The sequence below is a fragment of the Monodelphis domestica genome, chromosome 2 (genome assembly GCF_027887165.1).
Source record: "Monodelphis domestica isolate mMonDom1 chromosome 2, mMonDom1.pri, whole genome shotgun sequence".
NCBI classification, from domain to species: Eukaryota; Metazoa; Chordata; class Mammalia; order Didelphimorphia; family Didelphidae; genus Monodelphis; species Monodelphis domestica.
In genome coordinates, this window is record NC_077228.1 from 66,589,998 (window position 1) to 66,612,626 (window position 22,629).

The window sequence follows — 22,629 nt, forward strand, 5'->3', positions numbered from 1 at the left end:
AAAATTAAAGTTGTATGACGTGCCTTTTTTTATATTTTGGCAAGATAGGAGTATTTTATTTGGAAGCAGAATCAGGGAAGAGAAGTTGGAAACACTAAATGTTTTGAGAATTGAACACAAGTTGGTACCCCCCTTCTGGGTACCCTAAGATCAGTCTTGGGGTGTTTAATGAATTGGGTTTCTATTTAGTTCCATTCTTCAATTGGATTGAAAACAAGGCCCTAGGCTCATCTGGATAAGGGGGATGCATGGAAGGGTGCCAGAAGCTCTTGGCTCCCTGGCGTTCTGGAAGATGCTTGCCTCTTGTCCCACTTGACTCCTGGCATCTGGAAGACTGGCCTCTGACCCAAACTGAGGTTAAGTATGTCCAATCAGGATGGTCCAGGAAAAGTGACGTCATGGGATATATAAGTTATGGAACAAGGAAGCTCTTGGGGTCTTTCCCTGGCTAAGCAGTGAGAGAGAATGGAGACTGGAGGTGAGTAGCGAGCTTGGGTTATCTAAGCTATTAGCCATATGGGAGACCTGCTTTTCACTATTTAATAAATAATTATAAATTAATATATAGTTTCCAGAGAATTTTAAATGTAAAAGTGTAAAATATATGCAGCAAACCTTGTCCAGACACTTAGTACCTTACAGATTAATGCATATGTTCTATGCTTTTTTCCCTTAAATATCAGGTTAGGCAATAAAAAGAACAGAGGTTTTTTGTTTTGTTTTTTTGTTTGCATTGAAGACTGACATAGTATTAAGAGAAATGTATTTTTTCTTTACACATGGAAAAAGAAATCATTATCTTAACATTTTGAAAGAGAAATATTTCTTGGGGAAAAAAATCTTCCTCAGATAGGTTTGCCCTATGCTGGCATAAGGCAGTGAATTGACTCAGTGGCTAGGACACTGGATCTGGAGAGGGGAAAATCAGAATTCAAATTTTGCCCCCGTCCACTTAGCTTTATGATCATGACAAATCACATAATCTCCATCTTGGTTTCTCTATCTATAAAATGGCACCTACCATTCAGGGTTGCTGTGAGGGAGGATCCAATGAAATAAAAATATACAAATATTAGTTATAATTATTTTCAATTCATTTCAATCAACATTAAGGACCTACCCTGTGCTTATGCTAAGCTGTAGGGAAACAAAAGGGGGCAAAAATGAGTAGCAAGGTGGTTCATTGGATTGAGAGTCGGGCCTAAAGAAAGGAGGACCTGGGTTAAATCTGACCTCAGAGATGTCTTAGTTGTGTGACTCTGGGCAAGTTACTGAACCCCAATTGCCCAGCCCTTACCACTTTTCGACTTTGGAAGCAATACTTAGTATTGATTCCAAGATGGAAGGTAAGAGTTTAAAAAAAAAAAAAGCAAAAGACAATCCCTGCCTTCAAGGAGCTTCCAGTCAAATGGGGAATACAATAAGGAAAAAGACATATTCAAAGCGCGGATATAAGAGATAATTAGCAGAGGGAAGGCACTGAAGTTGTGAGGGATTGGGGAAGGCTCCCAGTCAAAAGTGGGATTTTAGACGGGACTTGAGGAAGCCAGTACTTGCGAACTTGCAAACCTAAGTGCAAGTGATCAAGTCTTTTCAGCCCCGGCTCGGAGTCCCAGTGGGTTGAGGGAAAGCAAACCTCAGTCCTCGCTCCTCCCTCAGAGCTGACGTACAAGCTCCGCTTCCAAGCCAGCGGTTGTCAATCACATTTAACTGGCCCTCCTAAACCGCCGCGAGGAGAGGAAAAGGCTACGGAACCAATGAAGTGCCGGAAAAGGAAAATATCTAGCCAATGAGAAGTCGGGATGGTCTGGCAAATAGACCAATCGCGACGCGACGAACCCGGAAAGAGTTGCAATGTTCTAAAATCGAGTTCGGAGAAAGTATAGCGGGACTGGGGGAGGGAGACTCTCAGCATGTGAGTCCTCTGCGGTCCGTGATCAGGATTTAGTCGCTGCTTCGCAGGAACCGGTCCACGTCGCGTGTGTGCGTGGTCGCCCCGCGTGGAACAGGGCATCTTAGAGGAAAAAAAAATACAGCTGAGGAAAGACACCATCCCCGAACCCTGCATGGTCCTGGGGTCAGCCTCCGGGTGCCCACAGAGAACCGAAAATTCTTAACCACGGAGGTGGCTGGGCCGGGAACATGAATCTGCTGCCCAAAAGCTCCAAGGAGTTTGGGTCTGTGGATTACTGGGAGAAGTTCTTTCAGCAGAGGGGAAAGAAAGCTTTTGAGTGGTACGGGAGCTACCTGGACCTGTGCGGGGTGCTGCACAAGTATATCAAGGCCAAGGACAAGGTAAGGGAGTGTGACCCGCCGCGTGCCCACTCTCAGCCCCGCGGATCACTCTGCGGTACCACTTTGTACATTTCACTGTGTACGTTTCACCTAGAGCCTTGAGTGTCAGGCCTCATCTTAACTGTTTCGTGGAGAGATAAAGGGAAAGGGGGAGGCCTTAGCTTCTCTGTCCAGCGCTGGGAGCCGGGGATTTAGAGGCCCCTCGGGGCAGCTAGTGGCTCAGCGGAGAGAGAGCCAGGCCTGGAGTTGGCAAAGCCTGGGATCAAATGTGGCCTCTGACCTGCCCTGGCAAGTAACTTAACCCCAATTGCCTAGCCCTTACCGCTGTACTGCCTTGGAACTGACACTGTATTGATTCTAAGACAGAAGTAAGGGTTTAAAAGAAAAAAGACCCTCTGGAGATCATACACATCAGTTCTGCCCTGGAGATTGGGAGTTTCTAGAGGGCTGGGACTGTCTTTTGCTTTACTTTGTATCCGTGGGTTCTTAGCTGCAGGGCCTGGAACATAGCAGGGGCTTAATACATCCTTGCTCTCCTTTTCTCTTAGCTTTTAGCACAGAGCCTAGTATATCTTGGGCAGCTATGTGGTGGAGGGGATAGAGTGCTGGGCCTGAAGTCAAGAAGACTCATCTTTCTGAGTTCAAATCTGGTCTCAGACATTTACTGTCTGTATGACCCTGGGCAAGTCACTCCACTGTATTTGCCTCAGTTTCCTCATTTGTAAAATGAGTTGGAGAAGGAAATAGCAAACCTTTCCAGCATCTCTGCCAAGAAAATGGGGTCACAAAGAGTGGACACAACTGTTATACCTAGTAGGTGCTGAGTAACTGCTGGTTCTCCTTCCCCCCCTGTGCTTTGCGCAGTGATGTCACAGAATATAGGAATATAGGTGCTTAATAAATGTTTATTGATTGACTGATTCTGGCCCCGTCATTTTACTCAACAGTTTGATAGTAGAGCATTGGAGTCAGAAGATCAGGGGCCTAGATCTGAATTCAAATCTGGCCTCAGACTCTTAACTGTGTGATTCTGTGAAAGTCACTTAACCTCTGCTTGCCTCAGTTTCCTCATCTGTAAAATGGAGATAATAACAACACCTACTTCCTAGAGTTATTGTGATGATGAAATTACATGATAATTGTCTTCCTGTTCTCTGGAGGTAATCCTTGTTAACAGTAGGAGTAAGAGAAGACCCTAATAACTTAAGAACCTTTATAGATTTTTTCCTCCTGGATATTAGAGCAGATTGACCTCCCATATACCCACTGTTCATTCCTAATTGAAGAGTTGCCCTTTGGTAAGTCTTCTGCCAGAAGAGCCCTCTTTGTATCCTATGTCTTTTCTAGGTGCTGGTGGTCGGATGTGGTAACTCAGAGTTGAGTGAACAGCTTTATGATGTGGGCTACCAGGATATTGTGAATATTGACATCAGTGAGGTGGTCATCAAGCAGATGAAAGAACGAAATGCTAGCAGGAGGCCCCAGATGAGTTTCCTGCAGATGGACATGACAAAGATGGAGTTTCCGGATGCCTCCTTTCAGGTAGTGTTGGACAAAGGCACCCTGGATGCCATCCTGACAGATGAGGAAGAGAAAACACTGGAGAAGGTGGACAAGATGCTGGCAGAGGTGGGCCGGGTACTGCAGGTGGGAGGCCGATATCTGTGTATCTCCCTGGCTCAAGCTCACATTTTAAAGAAAATTGTGGGCTACTTCTCCAAGGAAGGGTGGATGGTAAGGGTGCACCAGGTAACCAGCAGCCAGAACCCATCATCGGAGGCAGAGCCACAGTTTTCCCTGCCTGTCTTTGCTTTCATCATGACAAAATTCAGGCCAGTTTCTGGCTCAGCCCTTCAGATCCTTGAGCTTTGTGCTCAGGAGCAAGTCAAGCCCGTACGGCTGGAGAACACTGAGCGGTTGGCAGAGGCTGTACGAGAGCGGCAGCGTTATGCCTGGTTGCGGAATCAGCTGAACCGAAAGACTGGACCTGCGAGCGTGTCCTTGGACTTATGTGATGGGAGCACCGGTGAGCCACGCTACACCCTACATGTTGTGGATAGCCCCACTGTGAAGCTGTCCAGAGACAATCATTTTGCCATTTTCATCAGTGAGTTGAGATCTTTCTTACTTTTCCTGATGGGTTGGTTTTCAAGAAAATGGAGCTTGGGTTGTTGGAGAGTGAGTGGGTTGCTGGGGACATGTATGTGTTGGTTACACATAGACTAGTTGATTCTAATGAAGGTTAAAGGAGCCAGATCAATACAGACCTTAGCTGGATCACAGGGTGCTACTATAATCAGAAATGGAGTCCTGATTTCATCAGTGAAGTGTAGCCAGGTTTTCTTGAATCGATGTAGAACTGGAACAGACTGTAGGCACCATCTAGTCCATCTGCCTTGTTTTATCTTATTGATTTATTTTTTAACCCTTTCTGTCTTACTTTCTGTCTTGTTAACAATTCTAAAACAGAAGGGCAAGGGCTAGGCAATTGAGGTTAAAAGTCTAGATTCCCACAGCTAAGAAGTATCTATGGCCAGATTTGAATTCCCGATTCCAGGCCTCTATCCATTGTACTAACTCGATGCCCCCATCAGCCTTATTTTATAGAAAAGAAAACTAAGGCCTATAAAGATTAAGTGATTTGCTCAGGGTTACAAAGCGAGTAAACATCAGAAGAAAATTCAGGGAAAGAGCCAGTCACTTACATTTTTCTTTATTGTTCAACCAATAGTCTTACATTCATTCATTGATTCATTGATTCAATAAATATTTATTAAGTACTTAATGAAACTGAGTAAATAATTATAGTAATAGCTAGCATTTTCAAGGCACTTGACAAACACTGTCTCCTTTTTTCCAATCAACAACATTTGAAGGGAGGTGCTAGTTATTCTAATTTTTAAAATGAGTGAGGCCAAGGGAAGCTAAGTGTCCAGGATCACATTGCTAATAAGTGTCTGAAGCTGGATTGAAAATCAGGTCCAGACCCAATGCTGTAGTCATTGCACCACCTGAGTTTCAGTCATTTTTTTCACTGTTCAGCAAATTATTCATTGAATAAGAGAGGAAAGAGTGCTGGCCCTGGAGTGAGAGGAGTTGGATTCAAATTCAGGTTGCGCCATTTGCTTCCCCGGGTAACCTTAGGTAAGGTCACAGAATCTCTCTGGGCCTCACTTACTCCTCTGTGAGATAAGGACATTGGATAAAGTAGATAGCTGTGGGATCCCATTCTGTTTGCATCATGGTAGAATGCTCTGGGTAGATGCACTATATCCACCTTCAGGAAACTCACCCTATGAAGGAGGATCATTAATAAAAACAATCCACATTTATGTGGTGCTTTTTAAGATTTGCAGAGTATTTTCTTCACAAGAGCCCTGTGAGGTAAGTGGCAAAGTATTGTCAGAATTGGGATTCAAACTTCATCTCCTTGTGTATTCTCTTGTCTTTCTGGTGGCAAGATGGTACCATCTTGCCACCAGAGTACTTCAAACTAGGGCTTCGGGTTAGGGGAGGTTAGGGATGGATGGGAGTGGACTGGGAAGTGGAATTTGAAGAATAAGTAGGATTTTGACACGTAGGGTGGAGGGATGGAAAATTCCCGACTAAAGCACCTCTTGCAGGCTTTTGCTTATAGTGAGTTAATGTAGTTTGACCTGAACATGAGGCATGTATAGGGAGATAAGAGCAACAGACATTTATCAGGTGCTTCCTGTGTGTAGAACCCTCTTCTGGGTACTGTACTGGTAGAGAAGCAGTTATGCCTTCAGCCCCTGCTTTTATGGGGTTTAGTCAGAAGGATAAAAGAATCATTCCACTTAGGCTAGATATTACATTACATCTAAGTGCATTAGCAAACTAGAAAACAAAATGTTGTGTGAGATCTTAGGGGTGTGTTAGAGTGATTATTACAAAGGAACTTTATTCTTAAGACATAAGAAAAATTTTTTAGCAAAACTGATCATTGCCTCAAAAAAAATTGTATTCCATCCACCACTAGTGTTTCACAGCTTCAGCAAGAAATAGGGGAGGTATCTTCTCTTTTCTTTGAGGCCAAGTTTGGCCTTTATAATTTTAGTTTTGATTAATTCCTGGTTATTCTTTCTGTTTACATTGCTGTAGTCATGTATATTTTTTCTGGCCTCTTTCTTTCCTTTTACATTAGGTCATGTAGTTCTTGCTTCTTTGTATTCAGCATATTTATTGTTTCTAACAGCATGCTAATTAATATTCCACTAAATTCATGTACCAGTCTATTTAATCCTTCCCTGATCTACTTTGTTTTCAGTTTACATAGAGTCCTGAAAGTCTTAGTTTAAATAGTTTAAAAGCTTTAATGACTTACAACTGCACTAATACTTTAGGGACATTCTGTTTGTTGGTGTTTATAGGGCCTTTCTTTTGCCTGGTGCAAATCTTTGAGATCAAAGGGTGTAGATATTTTGGTCACTTTCATTTATAATTCCAAATTGCTTTCCAAAATTGCAGTATTAACTCATCCTGCTTCTCCTTAGCCCCTCTGACTCTGATTATTCCCTTCACATTTTTGCCAATTTTCTGCATGAGAAATAAAACCTGGAGTTTTGGTTTGCATTTTTTATTAGTGGTAATTTGGATCATTCTTTTATATTGTTTTTATGTCTGTAATCTTTTGGTTCTCCTTCCTGTTTGACTGACCAGTTCTTCTCTTTTCCTTTCCTGGAGTTTCATTTAGGTCACACCCACTGATTGTGGCTGCTTCCCAAGGCATTGGCTTGAGCTTTCTTCTCTTTCTCTGTGGCATCTCGTTTGTTGATCTTATTAGTTCCCTTGGGTTTTGTTATCTTCATGAGAATAGTTCTCATATCTTTATAGCCAGTCTGGGCCTCCCTCTTGAATTCCAGGCCTTCATAATCACCTGCCTATTGTATATTTCAAACTGGATGTGCTGAAGGCATCTCAAACTCAACATATCCAAAACAGCTCATTAACTTTCCCCCTAAATGAACCTTCTTCCATACCTCCCTATTACCTTTGAAAGCTTCACCATTCTGCTAGTCATCCAGGATCTCAGATTACGTTTCAGCTGGGACTTCTTATTCCACCTTGCCCCACATATAAAATCAGTTGCAAAAACTCATTGTTTCTTTCTCTACATTAGCTCTTGGTTATTTTCCCTTTTTCCTCCTTCACACTGCCTAGTACAGACCTCTCCAGAACTACTGTAGTAGCCTCCTCATTTTAATCTCCTTGTCTCAATCCTTTGCCTACAAAGATTCAGCTTCCGTAATTTTCTTTTTTAAACCCTTACCTTCTGTCTTAGTTATAATTTTAAGACAGAAGACAGTAAGGGCCAGGCAATCAGGGTTAAGTGACTCGCCCCACGTCACACAGTTAGGAAATGACTGAGGCCAGATTTGAGACTGAGTTGATTCCAGGCCTGGCCCTCTATTCCTTGTGCTACCAGCTGCCCCCAAAGTGTTTTTCTTAAAGCTCATGGTCTGACTGTATCACTCCTCTACTTAATAAACTCCAGTGGTTCTCCATTACCACTAGGATCCAATATAAATCGCTAGCATTTAAAACTCTGCAACCTGATATTTTACTACTTTTTGTACACATTACTGCCCCCCCCCACCCCCCCACTCTGTGGTATAGCCCTATTGGCCTACTTGCTGTTTCTCACATAGGATGTTGTTCACAGATTTTTAGTAATTGTCTCTCATGCCTGGAGTACTCTCCATCCTCATCTTTGTCTTTTGGGGATCTCTGGCTTCTTTCAAGATTTAGCTCAAATTCTGCTTTTGGCAAGGAGACCTTTATAGGGGCCCCCCACCTATTAGTGTTTCCCTCTCTCAGTTGATCTCCTTCTACTCTGTATATATTTTGGATATTCTTATTAATTACAAGCAGTTTCCCCATTAGGATGTATACTCTTTGAAGACTTTCACTTTTGACTTTACATCCCCAGCACTGTACCAGGGACAAAATTGCCTTTTAAGTGCTTATTCATTGATCAGTTGTTATTAATAGCCTGTATTTGTTTCTTTCGAAAGCTTCATTCATATCCATTGACTACTTATCTACTGGGACATGGCTTTTGTTCTCATATATATATGTACATATATATATATTATTTATATATATGTCTTTTTTTTAAGCCTTATCTTCTGTCTTAGAATTGATACTAAGTATTGGTTCCAAAGCTAAAGAGTGGTAAGGGTTAGGCAATTGGGGTTCAGTTACTTGCCCATTCACACAGCTAGGAAGTGTCTGAGGCCACATTTGAACCCAGGACCTCCTGTCTCTAGGTCTGACTCTGTCTAATGAGCCACATAGCTGCCCCTTTGTACATTTTTGTTAGTTGCTTCTATCTCTTGGATATCAGAAATATTTGATACAAAGATTTTTTTTCCTAATTGACTGCTTCCATTTTTATGCTACTTGCATAATTTTAGTTGTACCAAAAAAGAATTTAGTTTTGTATAATTGAAATTATTTGCTCTATCTTTTCTAATTATCTCTTTCCCTCGTTTGCTTAAAGCTCTGCTTCTTAGCCATAACTGTAACAACACCCTGATCTGGATCTCCTCCAAATATTTTATGGCATGATCTTTAGTTTTCAGGTCATGTGCATTTTCAGTTTTCTGTGGTATATCCAAATGCTGGCTTAACCCTAACTTTATTACAGATTATTTTCTAGTTTTCCCAGCAATTCTTGTTAAATAGGGGATTTCTTCAGTTGGGTTTCAAAAGCATCGGTAAAGCTTCCAAAAGCTAGTAGAAAAAGAAGGGATGGTATTCCTGACATAGAGGGAAGACTGAGTAAATATGTGTACATAGGAGATCACAAGGTCTAATTAGATTTAGATAATACCCTGTGAGCAGAACAAGTGCTTGAATGGTCATGGCACTGCAGCAGCCATTGCCAACACCTGGAGTTTTGACTTGCTCTGTGCATCTTATCTCAGACAACCCTGGCCCTCTTCATCGTGTTGTGGCTTCGATTGGTTTTGGTCCAGTTCAGAAGCGAGGTCCGGTGACAGAGTTCCTTAAACTCCATTGCTTTCCCGAGGAAGGCCGCACTTTGGGCCATGTCCCTGGGGTACATCTTGGCCCTGGGTGTAAGCATTGTCCCCAGTACCCCTAACACGAAGCCTTTTCTTACAGTTCCCCAGGGCCGAGAGACAGAGTGGCTGTTTGGCATGGAGGAAGGTCGGAAGCAGCTGGCAGCCAGTGCGGGCTTCAGGCGACTGATCACAGTGGCCCTGCACAGGGACCAGCAATACCAAGGCATGGACAGCATCCAGGCTGAGCTGTCAGGGAAAGTCATGGAGCTGGCACCTCCAGGGCTGCCAGCCCAGCAGCAGGTAATGTTGCTGCCGTAGCCACTGAGACCCAGGAAGGGACCTTGAGCTTGCCCCTGGGAGATCAAATTGTTTTAATTGAGAACTCAAAACGATTTCCTATCTTCTCAGAGGTGATTCTCTGCAGTGTGACAGGAGAGTGAGAATACAATGTGGAATCAGAGGATGTAGGTTCAAATCTAGCCATTGCCATTTATTATCTTTGTGACCTCAGGTAAGTCACTTAGGGTCAAGTCATTTTAACTCTCAGTTTCCTCATTTTTCAAACGAGAGTATTGCATAATCTCTGAGGCCCTTCTATACATAATGGTTTGATTTGCAGAGTAACCAGGCCCCTACATTTTTCATTTTCTGTTCTTTACTTAATCTTTTTGGGCTGTTTTATAACTCAAGAACACTTTCACCTCAGAATGGGAAGGAATATATGCAAAACTCAGCTCAGTCATATTTACTATAAGTTAGCATTTCTGTATTAGTTAGGAGAAGACTGACCATTGGGAAAATTAGGATCTGAGGACTTTTGGCCCATCCTGGCCCATCCTTACTATGAGTAAGAGATGTATCAGAGGCAAGGATTTTTGCTTCTATATCATCAGGCTGTAAGTCTGGAAGTATAATCCAGATATCCATCCTTCTGGTCTATTACTCTGCTAAGTAGATTGTCCTCTTTCATAAAACAACTCATTTGTTTTTCTTGGCCAGACCTTGGGATTAAGATCTTTTAGTTGCCAGTTAGGAATTCTTGCTGTAAAGCCCTAGTGGTTGTGGTTAAAATTGTATTTTCTCTTACTGAATGGGAGCACAAAATCAAGGGGTCCTTTGGTGGCTTATTTTTAGTTTGGCAAACACAAACAAACAGAAAGGAGAAAAAGAGGATTATAAATGTAACCCTGCCTCTCCATCACATGCAGCTTGCTTTTCTTTTCAAAATTATATAGTAAATTCTACACATTAGTTTCAAAACTGTTCTTATTGTTTGTGTTTCCTAGCCCTGTATCTTATCTCTTCTCTTCAGTTTTTAAAAAGCCACTGTCACTCTTTTCTTTCTTTTTTTCTTCCACTGCCATTTCTATTCTCTTTCACTGTCCCAGATCCTTCCACCCCCACTTTAAAAAACAAAACAGTAACTTTTGTAACAAGTAAGCACACTTAAGTAAAACAGATCTTCCCTTTGGCCATAGCCAGAAATGTGTGACTTATCCTCTATCTTGTGACTTTCACCTCTTTCATCAGGAGATGAGAAATGTGTTTTATTATCAGACCTCTGGACTAGTGGTTGGCCATTACATTGATCAGGTGGTCAAGCCTTTCAAAATTGATAGTATTTACAATGTCTTTATTTATTAATTTTTATTAAAAGATATTTTGTTGTTATTTGTATAAGTTATTTTCCTGATTCTGATCACTTCACTTTGTATCACTTCAAATTTCTCTGAAATTGTCCTTTCAGTCATTTCTTATGGTACAGTATTTATTATTCCATTACATTTCATGTGGCACAATTGTTTTGCTGTTGCCCATTTGATAGGCATCCTCTGGTAATCAATTATTTTTCATTACAAAAAGTTGCCATAAATATTTTTGTTTATATGGGACCATTTCCTCATTCTTTGATCTCTTTGGAATCTAGGCCTAGTAGTGGACAAATAGGTTGCCTAGTGGGAAGAACACTGGTCCTAGAGTTAGAAACATCTCAATTCACCTTCTGCCTCAGACACTTTGTATCTCTTAACTTTGTCTGACTCAGTTCCCTCATCTATAAAATGGGGATAATCATAGCACTTACCTACCAGTTTGTTAGGATAAAATGAAATAAGATCTGTAAAGTACTTTGCAAACATTAAATCACTTTAAAAATAGTAGCTTTCCAGTTTTCCAAAATCCAAATCTAAACTGGATTTTGTTTTTCCTGAGAGGTTTTGTTGAATAGTGAATCTTTAGCTCAGTAGCTTAAATCATTGGGTTTATTAAACACTAGGCTACTGTGGTCAGTCAGTCAGTAAATATTTCATATGTGCTAGGCACTGTGCAAAACTCTGGGAACACAAAGGAAGGCAGAAGATAGTCCCTGGTCTCAGGGACCTTACTGTCAAATGTGGGGAGAAAACAAACAGATATGTACAAGCAACAAGCAGTGGACACAGTAAATAGGAGATAACAGAGCAAAGACACCAGGACTAAGAGGGACAGACAACGGTTTTTTGTGGAAGGTGGGATGTTAGCTAAGACTTGAAGGAAGCCAACGAATCCAGGAGATGGAGATGAGGAAAGAGAATATTCTAGGCACGGGGAACAGCCTGTGAAAATACTTTGAGTCAAGAGAAGGAATGTCACATCTGAAAGACAGCTAGGGTGTTATCGTCACTGGATTAAGAGTACATGGTAGGTGGGGTAACGGGGTGGCTCAAAAGATAGAGATCCAGGCGGTCCTGGGCTCCAATATGGCCTCAGACAGTTCCTAGTTGTATGAACATGGCAAGTCACCTAACCCCCATTGCCTAGTACTTACTGCTCTTCTGCTTTGAAATTGATACACGTTTTTGATTAATTTTTTTCCTTTATAGCCTCAGTACCTAGCATAATGACTCACACATAAGTAGGTACTTAATAAGTGCTTGCTTGATTCAATACATCATAATTTTTCACCTGTTTTCCAATCATTGGACATGTGTATTGCATCTAGATTTTGAGTTTTGCTCTTCTAGCTAAAGGTAATAAGAGTATTTGTTGAATAGCATCTTTATGGTATAGTTCTAATAATGTGATTTTTGAATCAAAAAATATGGTGTTTTTATACAGTTCTTATCATTTTATGCAGTTTTATATTCCAGAGAGATCCTATCCAACAAACAAATATCGAACATTAATAACTCTGTGGAAGGCACTTTGCTAGGTAGAGTACAGAGTTATAAATGTAATAGCTCCCGTCTACAAGGAATATATTCTACTTGAAGAATGCAAAATGAAAAAACAATTGTTCCATATACTAAAATGGTTTTGTGACCTCACTGATTTGAGAGCTCCTTTCAACTGTGCAATTTGGCACCCATCCGTGCCTACCCATTCTATGCCACTCTTGTCTGTGGCCTCCTTTAAGTTTACCATAACAGGTCCATTCACTGTGTTGGAGAGCTTCCTTGCTTTCTCCTGACATTCCAAGGGTACCAGTGGAGTAGCCTCTCTTTCCTCCTGTCATCCCTTATTCCAAGCATCAGACAACTGTATAGGTAATCATTTGATGAAGGAGAAAGCACTGACACCTGGGAAGGCTGGGAGGAGGAGTTTGCTGTAGATGCCATATATGATGCTTAAAGGAAGCTGTGATTCTAAGGTCAGCATAAGATTTGAGGACATAGATATGGCAGCAGATAGAATAATGGATTCACAGAACAGTAGATGAGGGTCAATGCCTGAAGGAGAGTAACATACAGTCATCCCTGCCCCATTGAGACTCTCCCCGTCCTAATGTTGCTATATTATGGGTTGGCATAAGAAATTAAATGGGAATTTGGGGAAGGTTTGTGGGAGCTGCAGATGACACACGAAGGCCAGCAGATGATACAGAAGTTGTTCTGAAACTCAGAAAGGCATAAAATAGATGTATAGTATTATATAATATTAACATATTTGATCTTTTAATACCATAAACACGCACATTTTCTTTTTTAAAGTAAAAAAAAAGTAAAAGTTTGTAAAAAGAGCAAGAAAGTGAGCAGATGACACATAAAGGCTAGAAATGTTAATATTGACCTACATATAGTCTGTGACCAAATACTTTACCCAAATTTTACCATAAGGTATTGAAAACCCTCCATAAAAGATAAAGAAAATTCAGACTTCTTCTCTGGTACAGGGAGGTAAAATTTTTTTTCTGTGAATTTTCTAGATGACAGGGATATTGCACCCCTACTCCCTGAGATGTGGAAGGAATACCTTTATATTAAAAGTATGGAAAATAGGCTGAAGTCAGATTGTGACAGGCTTAATTTTTTTTTTTTAATTTATCTAGCTCTGAAAGGGAGAAGTTGAGGTCCCCTATTAGTGTGGTTTTACTTTATTTTTCCCTGAAGTTCATTTAATTTCTTCTTTAAAAATTTAGACATTATTATAGTGATAGCAAACCTTTTAGAGACCAAGTGCTATTCTCCTCCTCCCCTCATTCCTTGTCACATGCTGTGCTCTAACCTCCCCTCCCCTTTCCTCAGACAGGGGAGAAAGTGCTCCCATTGGGCTGCTGGGCAGAGGGGTGGGTGAAGTGAAAAAATGTCCTCAGTATGGTGGAGAGGGGGAAGGGAGAAGCTCCCCTGAGTCCCTCTGCCTTTCTAGTAATGAACTCTGGTGGACCACAGCTTGTGTGCCCACAGAGAGGACTCTGAGTCCCCTTTTTGGCACTCATGCCATAGGTTTGCCACCACAGCGCTATACTATTTAGCGCATGTATGTTTAGTATTGATAATTACTTTATTGTTTATTAGCAAGATGTGATTACCATCCTTATCTCTTTTATTCAGATCTATTTTTGCTTTGGCTTTCTTTGAGATCATAATTGCTATTCCTGCTTTTTTTACTATAGATGATGCACAATAAATTCTGCTCCAGACTCTTACTGTTACTCTGTGTGTGTCTACCTGCCTCAAGTGTGTTTTTTCTAAACAACATATAGTAGGTTTCTAGTTTTTAATCCACTTCCTTTTTTATGGGTGAGTTCATCCCATTCACATTCACAGTTATGATTACCAACTGTGCATTCCCCTCCATCTTGTTTTCTCCTTTTGATCCTGTACTTTTCCCTTTCATTCTGTCCCTTTGATGAAAGGCTTTAAATTCCAGGATGAGTTTCTATTTTCTCGTATAGGCAATAAGTAGTCACTGAACCAGTTACTTGATTATGGGGAAAACCCCCAAAAACTTATACTTAAAAAAAAATTACTTTGGCAACAAACAGAAAGCTTTTAGATTAGTCCAGATGAGAGGTGATGGTACCTTGAAACAGCAGTGATGGCCATATGAATGAATAGAGAGATGATTGCACCAATTCTTAATTTTGCTAATATTGTAATAGTGTATTGATAATAATATTATTTCTCCATAATAATATTTCAAAAATTAATAGTATTTTTTCATACTCTTGATATCATTGAATCTTACCATTTTTAAACTCTGTCAACGTAATGAATTTTTAATATATTCTCTTCTTTCTCCTTAGTCACTATCCTCACATACATAGATGAGGAAGAAACATTAGCATTGACTTTTGGGGGGGGGACCTTGGGCTTTTGAACTCCTTAATTCCTTTGCCTCATTGTACCTTTAGGTGCCTTTCTTGTCCGTTGGTGGGGACATTGGAGTGCGGACCATTCAGCACCGAGACCGTAGTTCCTTGAGTGGTGATTATGTCATTGAGGATGTGCAGGGGGATGACAGGCGCTACTTTCGACGTCTGATCTTTCTCAGTAACAGGAATGTGGTGCAATCGGAAGCCAGGTTGCTGACTGATACTCCTCATCGAGGTAGGGGTGCCCTAGCCAGGGTGGTGGGATGAGGGTGGGCACAGCGTGCTGGTGGGCTTGGAGAGAAAGTGTCTAAGGGATAGAACAAAAGGTAAAGATTTAAGGGGGGGGGGAGCTGATGTCTCTGGATTTTCCTTACTGTCCTGAATCAGGGTGATAAAGGAGCAGGGTGACGATGTTTGCCCTGACTTTGAATGAGAGGCTTCTCAGGCCTAATAAAAAGCAGGGATGTTAGTTACCCCCCCCCCCCAAAATGATACTGCCCACATTTTCAAATGCATCTTCTACAAGCAACTTCAGATATTTTGAATGCATATTATCTTATTGCCTACCTGTGTCTTGTCTCCCTTTTCTACTCTTCCCCTCCATGTACATTTTACTGAAAAGGAAACGATCTCCAATTCACAGAATTGTAGATTTGGAAGGGACAATAGAGGTCCCCTGCTCCAAAGTTTCTCTAATGCAAGATATTTTTACAACATCTAGTCTCAGCCTGAATACTTCATGAGATGGTAGGCTCACTACTTTTCTGATAGTAGAAGTACCAGGAATGCAATTTTGATGTCCTGATTTCTTAATCTGTGTTCTTTCTGGTCCATCACACAGCCCCTGTACCCAGGTCATCCAAAGGCACTGTGGGAAGGGAAAGTTTAAGAACTCTTGATAGCCATGTATTTGTCCTTGTTCCCCTACAGGGTTGCTTGTAACAAGTCTTGAGTTTTAAATCCAGTGAACTTTCAATTATATTCTTCACACCTTGTTCAGCCATTTAGTAGCTTCCTTTGAAGGAGCTCTTTGCTTTGAATTTGGTTGAAAAATTCTTATGATTCCTTTTCAGGCAGACGATTGCTTTAAAAAAGTCTTCAACAGGGAGGTCCTAGGTTCAAATCTGGCCTCAGACACTTCCCAGCTGTGTGACCCTGGGCAAGTCACTTAACCCCCATTGCCTAGCCCTTACCACTCTTCTGCCTTGGAGCCAATACACAGTATTGACTCCAAGACAGAAGGTGAGGGTTTAAAAAAAAAAGTCTTCAACAGAAAAACAACAGCAACAATAAAAACGTCTCTCCTTTTAGGACTTTTTGGCTTTTTCTACCTCAACCAAGTCATTTGACTCCTAAATTGTTCCCATTTTATAATCTCTACAACGATACAAATGAGACCTCGCTTGACTCACAGGGATGTTGATAAGGACACATGAAACCACACAGGAAAGTCATTGGAGACCTGTGGTAGTGCGAGAGCCCAAATCAGGTCAATAATCCATGCCATTTGTTTTCTGACCCCGCCACCACCCTGTGCCTAATGGTGCTGCAGCCTGTGGGCAGAGCCTGCTCAGTCCTCCTTACCGAATCAGGTCTCAGAGCTTTCCTCTGCGGCGGGCCCTTGCTGACGGCTCGGATTTCCTTGCTCAGTGGGACGCCAGCAGGCACGGTTTGCCAAGGCGCCTCGGCTGTGCAAAGCCAGGCTTGGGTTTCTGGGGGGAGCAGCTCCCCAGCCAGTTTTCCCCCCGAGATTCCTTCCCTGGGCCTTACCATTTTGGGTTGCTGTTTCCCCACTTCTCTGCGAGGTGCATCCCAAACCAGGACTTCACCTGCCCTCTAGCCCGGTCTCTGCGCAGCCAGTCCTCTATTTCGAGGCACTGAATGTCGAGCACGTCTAAAACAGAACTCGGTACCTTTCCCCAGTGCATCCCCCTCTTAACTTCCCGTGCCTGCGGAGGGCTCCGCCGTCCTCGGAGCGTCCTCCTTGCCTCTTCACTCCCACCCACCCATGCATCTGGCCCATAGCCAGTCTTGTCCTTTCTGCTTCGACAACGTCTCCCGGATACGTCCCCCTCTCTCCACTCGTGCACAGCCACAGCCTGGGTCAGGGCCGCATCCGCTCTCATCGGGCCTGCCGCAGCCTCCCTCCACGCAGCCTTGCTTCGGGCCTTTCCTCCTTGCCATCTCTCCCCACAATCAGCCGCTGAGGCGATTGGATTAAAGTGGAGGTCTGACCAGCCACCACCCTGCTGGGGCTCCAGTGCTCCGGCATTCAGTCCGGCCTCTCATTAAAGGCCCTTCCTCCCTCGGCCGTCTTGGCATCGCGTGGCGGCGCGGCCAGCCTTCCCTGTGGACCCCGTCGCCGCGCCCCGCTGGTCCCCATCAGAGGCCGCCTCTGCCGCCTGTCCCTGGCTTCGGTGAGGCTCCTCTCGATTCCCGTCTGGAGGAGCCTTTCCTGGCCCCGCAGCCGCGGAGGGCTTCCTTTCTCAGATGCTCCTCATGCTGTGCTGTATCACGTCGTATTGTGCTGTGTTTCGTTGTATGATTTTAGGGTCGAGGTGGCTGCTAATAGGGCTGCTTAGAGGGCCGTCCTGGCGCAGCACCTATTGTCATGCGCCCGAATTATGCCACGCGAAGACGCGCTTTCAGGTTGTCATCACGCTGTCCTGTTTTAGCGTGTATTCTTTTGTCCTGTCATCATATGTGACGTTATATGCTCTCTGCGTGTATCTCCCGTACGCCTAGAAGCGGCCATGCTGTCTCTCCCGGCGGGATGGGAGCTCCTTGAGGGAAGGGGCTGGTGTTTCGCCCTGCTTCGTGGTACCCGTGAGGAGTGCTGCCGGTGAACGCTCAGGAAATGCTTGTTGACTGACCCACTGTCTCTCCCGTCGTGTCTTAGCACAAAAGAAGCGAAAGAAAGATAAGAAGAGACTCCAGCCGGCAGATACTCCAGAGAATCCTCCTGTGCCCGCAAGGCAGCCCATTGACAAGAGTTTCCTGTGTTGTGAACACCACAAAGCCATGATTGCAGGGCTGGCATTGCTGAAAAACCCGGAGAGGCTCCCAGGTGAGAGACGGAGAGAGAATCAGAACGAGAGAGAGAGAGACTGGCAGAGAGAGTGCTGCCTGGGTAGAACACTCTTGTGTAGGACAGGAGACCGTCACATATTCTCTGTGTGACCCTCTCAAGGTAAGTAAGCCTAGGCCACTCCCCAAGAGTAAACATATAGAGAAGGTGTTGATCTCATTGGTGGAGAGAGTTTGTGCCCCGGGAGCTCCCCCTGCCAATGAAGCCACAGGCTCAGACGCCTTTCCCCCAGATACACAGATTACTTCAGTTAAATATATACACATTTGCTTAATGTGTTGATATCTGGGCACGGGTTTTTGGCATATAGTGAGCAAGGAAGATTAGGGCAGTAGAACATAACATCGCCTAGTTTAAGGAGCAAATGTTCAAAACTGTACCAATAGTTTTTGTGCCTTTTTGAGAATGATGTACATAGACTGACATAATTGTGTATAGGTTTATTTCTACACCACATCCAACTCCTCTAACAGATAAATGAGTGCCTGAGTGACGTTAGCCTCAAATTTATATAACCCTCAAATGGCTACACATTTGGATATTTATTTCTGAATTCTCATCTCTTTGTATATCTTGAAAACATCTGGAGCACTTGAACACTGCAGAATCTCCTCAATGAGATCCATTATTCAATACTTTGACCTAACTATCTACACAGGAAAAACCAAGTGGATGAAGAATGCCTTTTGTCCAGACTACAATGTGCAATTGAATGAACAACCCATAGAGCTGGTCCATCAGCCTATATACCTTGGATAGACATTGTGTATGGACAATGAGCTAGGCTAGATTTGAATAAGAGGAGGAGAACAGATTGCCTTGGGGAAATTGTGCATGCTTTGTAGGGCAGGAAGCTTCTCCAGGAAGCAAAAGCCCATCCTCCAACTCCATTATTCTTCTTGTTATGGCTACAAACCATCAAATGCTATGGTTTCTGCAGGTAAAATTGAAGGTCACCTTTAGGGCAAGGGAAACATGCAGATTTCTAGAGTCTGACTTGCCAGGATCCCAAACCTTGTCAAAGGAAGGGAAGAATCTGCATCAAAGGTGTTAGGAGCGTTCCCAAGACAGTTGATTGGAGTGATTGAGAATTTGGCTGAAAAACTTTCATGCCCTCTGTGGTTTAGATAGTTCTGCTCCTCCCTTTTGGGAGTGAGCTCAAGATTCTTCTGCCAGTTGCACGAGAAAAATGGTTTAAAGGACTTCACCAGAAAAATGCCTGGAAAATAAGGTGTACTGGCATTTGGCCAGAATGAAAGAGAAACAAAAGACGGCTCTCAGGATGCATTGGTGGCCACATAAGGAGATTTAAAGTAAGATGCTTTCCTCCTTCCCCCCCAGACACTAAGTATATACTCCTCTTGAAGATTTTTTTGGTAGAACAGAAACAAGAGTTATCCAGGATGAGAGGGCATGAACAGGTTATGATCTGCACCATTGGATGGTGTCCCCACACTGCTGAGATCCCAAATCCATCAGAATATTACAGCATTGACATTTTTTTGTGTTCCAGTTGTTCTGTTAAATATACTTATGTTACTTGTATGTTAGAGATAATTTTATCATTAGAAATTTTTTTTTAAAGTTCATTATGGTCATATGCCAAGAAGGCAGTACCAGCTCATGCTTATATGACATTTTGTAGCTCACAAAATGTTTTCTTCATGAAATCTTTGGCATCATCCATTCCCTGGTCCCCACATCCCCTAGGGTTGGGATGAGACTTTCTGGAATGAATATGGTACAGTGATGTTTCATTCTCTCACCTCAGAGGCCCCGCTGGCATTACTGGTGGTTGGTTTGGGTGGTGGCAGCCTGCCCCTCTTCATCCATGATCACTTCTTGAAGTCTCACATCGATGCTGTGGAGATTGATCCTTCTATGCTGGAGGTGGCCACCCACTGGTTTGGTTTCACCCAGAGTGACCGGATGAAAGTTCACATTGCAGATGGCCTAGACTACATCACCAACCTGGCAAAAGGAGGTATTGGCAGAGGAAGACATTGGGGTGGGGTATATGCCTGAAAACTCTGGGCCTGGGAGAGGCCTCATTTGAGGGGTTATAACTGCTGGGAAAAGTGACATAATTCATCCCATACTTGTAGGTTTCTATCCTGATCCACCAACCCCCAAGCCCCTAAAATATATTTAGCGAGGTAAGTAGTTGTTGGCCAGAGGTGTAGAATGTTCCTTGGGAAAATGACAAAGGGATGTGCCAGAGTGTAGCAAAACCCCATTAAGCTGGACCTCTGTGTAGTGGAATTTCGTCTTTCTCATAGGGGCAGGGCTTGGGGAAAAAAACAAAAAAAGACTTCATTAATGTGATAAAAACATGCATTTAGCCTGTAGTTCTCTGGCTCTGCTGGGGCTCTTAGTCGGCTCCCAGGGATTTGGAGGCCTTAAAAAAACCTTGAAAAAGGCAAGGAGAGTTTGTCTAGGTCCTTCTGCTGTGGAGCAGGGCCACTTTTCCCCAGGGTTGAAATGACCCTCATTAAGGTGGGCCCTTAAGGTCCACAACACCTCCTTACTCCATTGCCTGTATTCTCAAACTTCACAGTGCATCCACTACTTCCTGAGGTCATCCTTAGCTTCAAATAAATGGATCAAGTAAATGGATTGGGTTGGAGGGATGGAAAATTTATTTCATTGTAGGAAGGAGTTGGAGTCAGGATGACTTCGGTTTAAGTCTCTGACACTGACTAACCAAGTGAGACCCTAAGCAAGTTGCTTAAACTCCCAGTGCCCCCCTTTTCCCCTAACTCACTAATACTCTTACATCAGGTAAGGATCTGTGTTGACTGAGTGGGGGAACTACTTACCAAGAATTCACTGTAGTGAAATAATGATTGATGTTGATGATAACTGATGTTATAACACAATGTAATTATTTAGGGTTTTTAAAGCATTTTTCTTATATTATCTCATTGGACAGCAACCCTGTGAGAAAGGTGTTTTTATTATAGTGTTCCAGATGAGGAAACCGAGGCAGAGAAATTAAGTAACCTAGGCATTCAGATTTACACAGTAAACGACTAAGGCTAGATTCGAATTTAGATCTTTCTACCTCTTAAGTCTATATCCGCTATATCTCTGTGGTAGATTATAACACCATGTCCTTCTACATCATCTCCCCATCCTTTACTCTCTCCCCAGGTCAGACATAAAGGTATTTGCTCTGGGAATTCTAGGAGTATTACATAGATGATTTTCCATTAATTATGGGCCAATCTTTTCTTCTTCCCAGAACAGCTTCACTATGACGTTATCATGTTTGATGTGGACAGTAAGGACCCTACGGTAGGAATGAGCTGTCCGCCTCCAGCCTTTGTGGACCATGCTTTTCTGCAGAACGTCAAAAGGATCCTGACCCCTGAAGGTGTGGATGGTGTAGAGGGGAAGTACAAGAAAGGGAAGGGGTTCTTTTGTCCTTTGATGGAGTGGCTGATCTTTTGCCTCTTGCTAATGTTCCTTCTGGCCTTTAGCTCACTAGAAAGGCAACTAGACTTGGACTCAGAAAGACTTGAATTCAAATCCATCCTCAGACACAGACTAGCTTATGATTCTGGCAAGTCACTTAACCTCTGTTTTCTCAACCGCAAAGTGAGGATAATAATAGCCCTCCCTCCCAGGGTTGTTGTGAGGATCAAATGATATACCTGTAACGGGTTTAGCAAGCTTGGTAGTGCTATATCCCCAGACTGAAACCCCTCTGCACACTTTCTTCCTTCTCCACCCTGAAGGTGTCTTCATTCTGAACTTGGTGTGTCGAGACTCGGGGCTAAAGGATTCGGTGCTGGCTGGGCTCAAGAAGGTGTTCCCCCTGCTCTACGTACGGCAGATCGAGGGCGAGGTCAACGAGATTCTCTTCTGCCAGCTACAACCCGAGCATAAGCTGGCGACCCCCGAGCTCCTGGAGATGGCCCAGGCCCTGGAGAGGACCCTGAGGAAACCTGGCAACGGCTTTGACAGCACCTACGTCCTTTCAGACATGCTCAAGACCGTGAAGATTGTGTGATGACTGAGGGCAGGGGAGTGGAGTGCCATCATGGGTCTTTGGGAAGAGAAAAATAACAACAATAATTTGAAAGCCTCTTGCTTCTCTCTTGTCTTCATGGATTTGTTAGCCTCTGCGGGGTCATTGTTGGGGCTGGTTTGCCCTGCATCTGGGAGAACAAAAATAGGCCTCCGCCTTCAGCATTGCTTGCTATTTGGCCTGCTCCCTCGCAGAATTCCCTACTGAGCTTTCCTTCTCCCTGGTCCTAGTTAGCCTGATAACAGAGATGATAAATCCTAGATAGTAGGGAAACGGGATTCCAGGACCAGTATTTAAGTGCCTTAGAGCCTTTGGGGATTAAATGTGCCCATTACACTTAGATTTGGGGCTTCAGAAAAAGCTCACGCCTATTGAATTCAGGTATTTTTCAAATGACTTTTGTGTACAGCACTGGCCTACGCAACGATGGCAATGAATTTTGTCTTAACAAAGTTTTGATAAGACATCTCTTACCCTTAATGGAGTTTATGGTTTAGTTGGGCCCGGAGAACTCTAGTACATATTTACCTGTGCGCCTTTCTTTAATGCACATGAACTTGAAGGCTTCATGGAGAGGAGGCATTTGGATTGT

General features: G+C 43.1%; 1 protein-coding gene across 1 annotated transcript; it reads left to right on the forward strand.

Moving 5' to 3' along the window:
* The first annotated feature begins 1,826 nt into the window (after window positions 1-1,826).
* METTL13 (methyltransferase 13, eEF1A N-terminus and K55) lies at window positions 1,827-22,094 on the forward strand. Its single transcript, XM_001364938.3, has 8 exons — window positions 1,827-2,295; window positions 3,643-4,402; window positions 9,445-9,644; window positions 14,956-15,151; window positions 17,816-17,983; window positions 19,776-19,988; window positions 21,249-21,380; window positions 21,745-22,094. Exons 1-8 carry the CDS (start codon window positions 2,143-2,145, stop codon window positions 22,017-22,019), a joined length of 2,097 nt encoding a protein of 698 aa, XP_001364975.2. The 5' UTR covers window positions 1,827-2,142; the 3' UTR covers window positions 22,020-22,094.
* Window positions 22,095-22,629: the final 535 nt, after the last annotated feature.